This window comes from Bactrocera neohumeralis, chromosome 6, assembly GCF_024586455.1.
Source record: "Bactrocera neohumeralis isolate Rockhampton chromosome 6, APGP_CSIRO_Bneo_wtdbg2-racon-allhic-juicebox.fasta_v2, whole genome shotgun sequence".
Classification (NCBI taxonomy): Eukaryota; Metazoa; Arthropoda; class Insecta; order Diptera; family Tephritidae; genus Bactrocera; species Bactrocera neohumeralis.
In genome coordinates this window covers 12,547,086-12,557,506 of record NC_065923.1, presented here as the reverse complement: position 1 = coordinate 12,557,506, position 10,421 = coordinate 12,547,086, and the positions used below count along the sequence as shown (strand labels likewise).

At 37.4% G+C, this 10,421-nt stretch overlaps 2 protein-coding genes across 2 annotated transcripts; both read left to right on the top strand.

Moving 5' to 3' along the window:
* The first annotated feature begins 475 nt into the window (after positions 1 to 475).
* On the top strand, positions 476 to 3,693 carry LOC126761901 (ero1-like protein). The gene is made up of 6 exons (XM_050478337.1): positions 476 to 1,030; positions 1,099 to 1,362; positions 1,814 to 2,490; positions 2,580 to 2,733; positions 2,874 to 3,028; positions 3,113 to 3,693. Exons 1-6 carry the CDS (start codon positions 893 to 895, stop codon positions 3,162 to 3,164), a joined length of 1,440 nt encoding a protein of 479 aa, XP_050334294.1. The 5' UTR covers positions 476 to 892; the 3' UTR covers positions 3,165 to 3,693.
* A 2,392-nt stretch (positions 3,694 to 6,085) lies between these two features.
* LOC126761705 (cilia- and flagella-associated protein 298) lies at positions 6,086 to 7,580 on the top strand. The gene is made up of 4 exons (XM_050478069.1): positions 6,086 to 6,460; positions 6,533 to 6,802; positions 6,871 to 6,987; positions 7,569 to 7,580. Exons 1-4 carry the CDS (start codon positions 6,086 to 6,088, stop codon positions 7,578 to 7,580), a joined length of 774 nt encoding a protein of 257 aa, XP_050334026.1.
* Positions 7,581 to 10,421: the final 2,841 nt, after the last annotated feature.

Here is a 10,421-nt window from a genome sequence, read left to right as displayed (position 1 = left end):
AAACTTCTAATGTCTCAAGAGAGCACAGTTCAAATACAGGGAATAGAAAACTATTCAATCGAAAACCGACTGATTGATTTTGTCCGAGCATAATTAATAAATAAAAAGTTGCAACACATAAAGAAATAATTACTGTAGCATACATTTTTTTGGAAGGGAAAAAATTCAAAAAATGCAAAATTGTAATAAAATTTTTATTATTTAATTTGTTTTCACACAGCTATTATATATTCAATTTTAATATATATAAATCCCTTCTCTTTTATTCATCTAACCGCTATCACTAATTTGATTTCAAATTCCTTCACTTCCGCCTTTTATTATCGTACATAATAGAAAATAGTTCACCACGATACGAAAATTCCACCACTTTATGATTTTGGCAGCACTTTACAGTTGGCCGGCTAATGGCACTACTAACATCTGACATTGTGATAACGTAATTGAGTGGAGCAAAAATATAGCAAACAAAAACAACAAAAGAGACACGTAAGTGAATAGAGCGTCTACGTTATTTCCATCACGAAAGCAGCAAAATATTGGCTAGCAAAAAATTATTTACCAACAGATCTTGAATTGCATCAGTTTGCTCCCCGTGTAAATATTACTAAATTCGTACAGATATACAAAAAACAAACAATCAAATGAAAAGTTCCAATTCTTTCATTTACAAAACGTGAAGGGCAACAACCATTAAAACAAGATAATAGTGACTGTTGAACTTTCACTGAAAATTGTTTACGATTTTATATAGGAACAACAAGGGGCGGAGGCGTCTAATGTTTGCTGAATGCTATTAGACATTTGCAAATAAATATATCGTACATTTACAAAAATAATTTAATAAGCGAGTAAAAGGTCACCTGTAAAGGTGAGCGACTACAGCAGACCGATGGCTACAAAGCGATTGATACGCAATGGAGCGTGGTACTTAACGCTGACGCTGTGCTTTATTTTGTGGGTGCGTCATAGTAGTGGATACTTTACCGCCTACGATGAGTTGGATACAAGCAAAAACTGCTTCTGTGAGGTTCGTCTAACAATAATAGTTTGATTTTACTTTTATGCTTTTATAATGGGATTTTACTCTATTTACAGTTGAAGGGCTCAATAAATGATTGCAGTTGCACCGTAGACACTGTGGATCATTTTAATAACATCAAGATTTATCCACGTCTCAAATCGCTGCTGGTGAAGAACTTTTTCCGTTTTTATAAAGTGAATTTGAAGAATACGTGTCCTTTCTGGCCGGATGATAGCAAATGTGCCATACGCTTTTGTCAAGTGCAAAATTGTGATGAAGAACATATACCCAGAGGCTTAATTGAAAAAAGCGAAAATACAAAATCTGCAGCTTTTAAGGTGGGCGTACTGTGCTGTGTGTTACATATATTCATAAAAAGTTAAATCTATGCAATGCAGTTGTTAATTATAAGCCAACTCAGCGTTATAGGCTTATCTAATTACTGAGGATTTGTTGTAAAGTGTTAATGAATAGTGCTTGCCACGTAAACGCATATAATCGCTTTCGTAAACGCGTTATCAGTATTTGCAGTAACTCGGTTTTTTTTACTATGATTGTTATTAATATATTAAAACAATAAAAACGTGATATATAATTTCGTTCTAAAGCTAGCAAGATATAATACATACTTACTGTTATTTGTACTAAATACTACGTGGTTATATTTCCAATGAAAGCAGTGATTTTATCAATCAAAAGTTTTATATAGTATTTGTTATCATATTAACATCCCGTCTACCTAGATTAACTCATTTTCTAATGATAACCTTTTTTGTTTTTATTGAACAGTACACTAAAGAGGCACAATCGTCGGAATGCTCTGAAGCCGAGGACTACAATAGCGTTTTGAGTTATTTGGACACAAGTCTAAGCGATCAGGCGCATCGTGAGTTCGAACGTTGGGCTAAGCACGATGAAGCGGAAGAAGATTTTTGTATTTTGGAGGATGAAAACAATGGCTCTCAGTATGTAGATTTACTAATAAATCCCGAACGTTATACCGGCTACAGAGGTGAATCCGCACATCGCATATGGCGTAGCATTTATATGGAGAATTGTTTTGGGCGTAAAAATGAATCAAAATCACTCTCGGATTTCATACCACAACTCGATTTAAATGACGTGTGCTTGGAGCAACGCGCCTTTTATCGCATTATTTCGGGTCTACATAGTAGCATCAATATACATTTATCTGCGAAATATTTGCTATCCGAATCAAAAGATTTTCTGGATCCTCAAGGTATTTGGGGACCAAATGTAGAGGAGTTTAAACGACGATTTAGTCCGGAGACAACAAATAGTGAAGGACCACATTGGCTGCGAAATCTCTATTTCATATATTTGGTGGAATTGCGCGCATTAGCTAAAGCGGCGCCATATTTACGGCGTGAGGAGTACTATACCGGCATTGCAGAGGAGGACGAAGAGGTCAAATTGGCTATAAATGATCTACTGTCTGTTATAGAGTGAGTAGGCGGTACAATTGCTTGTTCTTGTTGCTTTATGTGTGTATATGTTGTATGATGACTTTGATAATTTTTTGTTTTTGTCGCAGATCATTTTCTTCGCATTTTAATGAAAACGTGCTGTTTTCGAATGGCGTGACATCGCTTAAGTTCAAAAATGAGTACAAAGAAAAATTCCGAAATATTTCCCGAATAATGGATTGTGTGGGTTGTGATAAATGCCGGCTATGGGGCAAACTGCAGGTATGCAATAAAGTGTAAAAAAAAACAGAAAAAAAAAATTCTATCTAAAAAAAAAGTTCACCATGCAAGAAAAAAAATACCTTTTCTATATTCATAAATATCTATTTTCTTTGCTAATATATTGTACTATAAATTCACAGACTCAAGGCCTTGGTACAGCGTTGAAGATTCTCTACTCCGAAAAGTTGAATGTGGCGACAGAGAGTGGCTTGTGGGAACGACCGCATATAGAGGAGAATCCGTTATTTAAACTTTCACGTACAGAAATTGTATCGCTATTCAATGCATTCGGACGGTGAGTACTGTCTTGGTGTCTCACAGTGTAAAGTGAAAGTGTTACAAACAATAAGTAATCTGTTTTTCTTCTTCTTTTTGTTAGGCTTTCAAACAGCATCTTCGAGATGGAGAATTTCCGCAAAGTGCTACGGTAATAAATACACATGTGAAACACTTGCCGCTGCGCTTGTATTTGTTAGCTAATACAACCAATAGCAAAACCAATTATCAATGTTGTACGACTAGTATTTATTTAGCACATAGTTGATACCATAGAGGCGCTAACAAGCATTTTTCAATACTAACGCCGACCAATGGTTTCCCCCTTTTTACCTCATCAAAGCATTGAAATTATATTAGAGTTGTGTAGATAATTCTTGAAGTAGCTAAAACTAAGTTTTTAATTTTAAGCAAATTTATTTATTAAAATTGTTATTATTTAAAAAAATTTGTTACTTAAATACTTCCCATCAAACCGTGCAATCAGATGCTGGCAATTGAAGTGATCTATAAGAATTACTTTACAAAAAATAAAGAAAAAATCAAAATAAAAATCATTTAATGTGGAAAATAGCTTTATGTATTATCTAAAGATTTTAAAATATTTATCATGTGTGTATTTATAGTGTAATGCTCAAAAATAATTTATGTGATTTGTACATATGACAGGGATGGGTATTAAAGCGCATTAAAAAAAAAAATACAAAAAACATTTTTCAACATTATATTTGCTTGCAAGTGGAAAATAAATGCATGAGCTACGCATTGACGTAGATAAATTGCAGCTGTGTTAGACAAGATAATTGTTTGTATTTATGTATATATTGTATTTGCTACATACATATGTATGTGCTGCGCCGCAAAGAAAATTTTATTTTTGTTATTTTGTCATATTTTCTTATTATATTGCTTTTATGCCCTGAAGTTTACCAAAAGGCAGCGGTGGAGACCATATAAAATAGGTTCACCACGATGTGTTGAAAGTCGGAAGAGTGGTCCGACTACTGAAATCTGAGAAACCCGCCAACCAAAGGGAGTTCTATCTTCTGATAACTCTCCTCTCCCCACACTACTGAGCCCAGCAAACCACCAGCGTGGCTTCCGAAAAGTGCACAGTATAACAGCACTTAGCGTCATAAATGCCCAGATAGTTTGTGGCCTTAACCAGAAACCACCCCATGAAAGAACCTTCTTCGTAGCGTTGGATTTGTCAAAAGCCTTTGACACAGTCAGTCACACAAAGCCACTGCAGGGCATCGAAAAAACTGCGCTCCGTCTATGACTGAAGAGGTGGACTGTGAACTACTTGAGCGGTCGTCAATTTGAGGTAAGAACTCAAAACAGAGAACAATTAAACAAGGGTTTCCGCAGGATGGTGTCCACTTCTCGCTATTGTTTAACTTCTATATCTGGAAACTCCCACAGCCACCAGAGGGAGTTTCTTTCACCTCGTACGCTCATGATTGTACGATATTGGTAATGGAATCGATGGCATGTGTTCAAAGGGAAACGACTATCTCTTCAAATCCACAGCGACCATATTTACAAACTGGACGAAGGAGTACAAACTTTACTTTTATTGCAGTCGATGGCGTCAAGATTCCGACTGACAATAATCCTAATAATTCAGGTGTAATTTCTGATAGTATATGTTCCCTCACTCGCGACCGCGATTATCGCCAAAGTACAGAGCCGCAACAAAATCCTCAAGTCGCTGCGGGCAGTACATGGAGAAATTGCAAAAAAAGGTTTTTGACAACTTAAGAGGTAATTAGCCGGCCGGTCTTTAACTGCGCCGCGCCAATATGGTCGCCTGGATGTGGTGAAACGCAGACTAGAAAGCTCCAGTCTTGTCAGAATACTGCACTCCGGACTACGACAGGATGCCTATTGATGTCTCCTATTGAACACCTGCATAGTCATGCTCTTATTGCTGCCAGGCATAATGAACTCCTCTCCAAGCAATTCCGCCTCCTAGGAACATCAAGAGGTCGTTTGTCAACTACGTCGACGACATTGGACAATACTTCGACCAGACTTCGGACGCAACTAACTTCCGAAAAGCGCTGACCGCCATTCACAGTGGAGCCATCAACACTTTCACCGACTCCCTTTCAGTGAATGACGTACTTGGAGTCAAACCACCATTCATTGCAGACCCTTGTGTAGCTTCGTTTTGTATACTGTAGCAGGTTAAACTCCTACTTATCCAAAATACACCCCGACATATCCAAGAGCCACCTCTTTGCATGCCCCACCAACCCACTCATCTCACACCCCTCACCCTTTGGTCCGACCCTATCGAAACAGCACGTTTCTTGGGCTTTCCGTTGGATGACATCGACGACAGCTTAGCTAATCCTTACCATCCTAACGGGGACTACATACTCGCTATAACAACCACAACAACAGGTTATATGGCTCTAACTTCAGCCTTTATGTACCTAAATATACTTCCCTGACTGTATGTAATCTTTGCAAGTTGCAAGAGTATACAATTTTCGGTTATATCCGAACTTAGCTCTTTCTTACTTGTTTAGTTTTCATTCAATTTTTTAAATGTTAAGTTTTTACAACTAAGACCGGCAATTACAATATCTCTCCAAAATATTCGAAATTTCTCCAAAATATTCGAAATATCTACAACTTAGCGCGCTAAAGTCAGTTGCTTCCAATTTTGTACGAAGAAGAAGTTGCTAACGAATACCGTAAATTGTTGCAACAACAACAAAAGCAAAGTGTGGTTGATTTTTCCAAGATAGAAAGCTACTATAGCAACTTGAGTCGTCTTGTAATCGATTTAACAAAAGCAGGACGCTAAGGACACATGAGTTACTTTGTAACAAACGTCAGAGTCTGAAAGCAACATTTAAATTGGAAATTTGTTGTAGTAACGTTGTTTACCGGTCTCCAAAATTTTGGTTCGAAATTTAATTTGAAATAATTGTCAACGAAAAAATTGTGCAAAACAATTGTTTGTACAACGATTTATTGCGTAAACTTAATCAAACCTCGACTGTGCGAAAAATCAAGCTCAATTTTGTACATAAAAAGGATTTAATTTGAAATAAACGCAATGGTGCTGCTGCAGGTTAAGCGCGGCGACGAGAATCTGTTCATTTACGAGACCAGCGTGGATGAGGACACCACCCACGTGATACGCGATATCACTGCTATTTATAACGGACGCTTGAAAGTCTACCGCGTATGCTCGGAAATTGAGGAACTCATTGAACATGGCACCATGTTGCCGCCCGAAATGGTGGGACTGACCGACGAGCAAATTCTTGAGTTGAAATTGAAGGATATTTGGGCTGAGAAATGCATACCGGCTGGTGGTTTCGTCACGAATAAAGACCCACTGGGGCGTCGCAATGGACAGCAGCCGCAAGAAAAAATGCGTGAGATACTCAAGAAGGCAATGGAGGATGCCAAGAGCTTCATCGATAAGGTAAAGTAGCTAACAGCCACTCGCGGTTTAAGTTAAGTTAATTTAATGTTACGTTATGTTATGTTGCTTTAGAAATTAGTGGCAGCGCGTCAGCCGTTACAGTTGAAAAATGTTTCCGAGGCTTTGAATTTATTACGCGGCGCTATCACCATTGTTTACCCCATGCAATTGCCGCCGCACGATATCATACGCATGGAATTCAACAATACGGAGGATTTGAGCGGCACGCAAGCCTCACGCGAAGTCATCGAACCAGCCAAGGCACAGTTGTGGTTCGCTGGCAAGCAAATTCTGTCCGAACAAAAATTACACAAATATGTTGGCAGGAACGATAAGACTAAAGTGAGTGATGTGATGTATGAATGGTGGTTTATAATTATTACAATTTTTTGGTTATCGTGGGAATTTAGATTGTGGTTAAAATAAATAAACAAGGCGAAGGGCCACCCGGTCGGGAGGCTGTGCTCACGGAAGATATGCGTAAACGTATGATGGCCGAAGCTTATCGCAGACAGGAACAGTTGAAGGTAAGTGGTGTCTAGGTTAGATTAGCTTAATAGGACCATCTTTCAAGGACACATTAGAAAGTCGCTCCGTTAAGATTCATAAAACTTCTATACTATATTGATCATAAAAATCTTCAGTAATCGGCAAAATGAATTGAGCACATCACAAATTTCTTCAGGCGGCTAATATCAGTTTCGGTTATCTGTTGTTGTTTTAGCGGGTACCTAGTCCCCGTTAGGATGGCAAGGATTAGCTAACTTGTCGTCGACGTTATCTAATGGTTTCGGTTATCTCTGGTTCGCTGAAAGTATGATTGCAGAGATATTTCAACGACAGACGTAGAAGTTAAAACAAAAAAAAAGAAACACTAAGTATCCGAATAGATCTCGGCTGTGAGGAATATGATAATTGACAACGGTGATTTACAAATCTCCAATGATTTTTTCAATAATCAGATATGTATGGTAGGTTATTTTGAAAATGACCTAGACACAGAAAAAAATGTAGAGATTTTCGGACACTTTAACCATATTTACACAGAAACTTCATTCATTTCGAAAGCCATTTTGATACTCTTTAATCTAATTTTTTCGCTTTGTAGGCCAATATTTAAATATTTTTATTAAAAGGAACTTTAGCAACTAATTTAAATATCTAAACTTGGACAATCTTTGTGTTTTGGTTTTTCTTGAGAATAATTCTTTTAGAATGGGTTTTGAGGTTAGGTTAAGTCGTATGACTGATCCTCACACTTATGGTGACAGGACTCCACTTGGACATCTGTGAACACTGTTGCTTTTAGATTCAAATTCCCAAAACTCTTAGATATGCTCTTACCAGACTCTTATAAAGTCTGGCTATGGCTGGATAGTTGAAAAAAAGTGCCTAGATGATTCCACCTTCTTCCAAACAGCTTGGGCAATTCGCGTCCGACAAGATACGTAAATTCACCGCATTTAAACTTATTGGGTAGTATACAGTCGCAACGCCTACCTTGGTAGTGAGATGAACCTTGCTAAGAGCAAGTAGTTCAGAAGTTGTCAGCCGCACAAGGTTTGGTTCGTGACCAGCGCTTGCCAAGCTTACGGAAGAGCTAAAAATCCAACACTAGGACAGCAGAGTACCGACATGTTGTCAATCTAATGGAATTGTTTTGTTTTCCTCTTTAGCAAGTTTATCGGCTTTGCAGTTTCCGGCGATTCCACTGTGAAACGGCACCCAAATGGTATGTTGGAGAACAAAATAACATAGCTTGATGTTGTTGATAAAAACAAATACAAATACTCTTGGCGAAGGTTTGAGCGCATTGTCAGCGAAGTCAAGGCCAGCTTAGCAGCTTCGCTTTCGGAGTAAATGCGCACCTGCCTGAGGGTACATCTATTTCTACCTTGAGGGCAACCACCTCCGTTTGAAAGACACTGCAGTGGTCTGGTCGTCTGATGATAATGTTGATGGAGAACAACCGACTGCAGGCTCGTCGCTCCAATAAGTTTCGATCAATCCATAATAAATCTCACTACATCACTTATCCAACGGCTTCGCCTCGTGAATACCAAAAAATTTAGGGAAACTCGTGATTTTTATGTCTTTGGAAAATATTTTATGCGAAATATTGAAAACAAGGCTCAGAGAATACTGTATGTACATATACATACTATAGTTACTTATTAAGAAATATTTAAACGCGGAATTTATTTCTCATTTCTTACGCTCTTTTTCATAGAATACCATTTACGCATTTTTAACATGAAATGAAAGTCTTAAAATTCGTTTCGTTTGCCTTTTTGATTTATTTCGTATTAGAACTATTTTAATCTATATAATTTAAATTAGCTAATTATTATGTAAAGATCTAAAAAAGTGAGGACATAGCAAAAACAGTTTACTACATTGCTTCAAGTAGAGGATCTTTGTTTCTTACCTTAGTATATATATATGTGTTTATGAATAACAGCGTTTGAGAGATCAACAGAAAACAATTCTATATACAACTACATATACAACAGTATAAATTTGAGTTTATTTAAGTTTGTTGTTGTTGCTTCTTTCGTAGGATACTTTAAGGAAGTTTTTCTTTTCAATATAGTTAGTTGAGTTTCAAACCAGTTTTTATGAGTTAAAGCGAGTCAGAAAAATCGATTTTTAAATGAAAACACTTTCAATTAAATCAGCGATTATTATTTACTTACAAATGAAAAAAATTAATATCCAACAAGTGCAATGAACTTCAGCAGAAAGCTGAAGTACTGTACCGTATAACCAATTCTTTACTTTAATTTAAATATGAAAATGTTTCATATCGATATTTTAGTTGTAATATGTATTACTGTGGGCAAAAAATAGTAAGACCTTTCAATTTCAAATTCGCGCGAAAGCCCATTCGTCGAAACATTTTTTTTTATGTTTTTAGGTGGGTATGATGAGATCTGTGCCAAATTTCTTGTCTTTCTGAAATACACAAAGTGTATTCGGCGATTTCTACGATGAGTGAAATTATTCAACAAAGAAGCTTACTGGGACTTTGTATTCGGAATCAAATTTCTGATGCCGAAACGTTCAGAATGTTGAAAAAGGCCTTCGGTGATAATTGTTTGTCGTGAGCAAGTGGTTTTGATTGGTACAAATTATTCAAAGATGGTCGAGAACGCGTTGACAACGAACCACGTCCAGGACGGCCATCAACATCTATTGATCATCAACACGTCAATAAAAAAAAGGGAATTGAAGCTTGAGAATCGACGATTAACAGTCAGAGATCTAACTGGTATCGTTGGAATAATGGAAGTATCAGTGAAGACCATTTTGAAAGATCATTTGGGCCTAAGAAAAATGAAAGCACGATTGGTTCCAACATCACTGAAGTTTTTCGAAAAACCGCGACGCGTTAACGTCTGTGAAACAATGCTTTCCCACTAGCAGCATGTCATGGAATGTATTATTACTGGGGATGACTCTTGGATTTATGCTTACGACCCCGAAACAGACGATCAATCGCCCGAATATCGTGGCAAAGGTGAGCCGAAGCCGAAAAAATCACGTCAAAGCAGGTTAAAAATTAAGGTTATGTTGACAGTTTTGTTCGATTATCGAGATGTTTTGCACTCCGAATTCCTTCCGATTAGCCAAACTGTCAACAAGGAATGCTATTTGAGTGTTATACGTCGTTTGCGCGAAGCTATTCGTAAAATGAGACTGAAATTATGGGCTGATAACTCTTGGTTTTTGCACCAGGATAATGTACCTTCGCAAACTGCATTGATTCTTCGTAAGTTATTCGCCAAATTTTCAAACAATATCGTGCTGCAACCACCGTATTCGCCTGATTTAGTTTGGTGTGCCTTCTGGCTATTCAGCAAACTCAAACGACCGCTCCGGGGATACCGTGTTAAGTCAACTGAAGACATTAATCGGGAATCGCTACTCGCAATGAAAGCTATTCCGGAAATTTACTTTA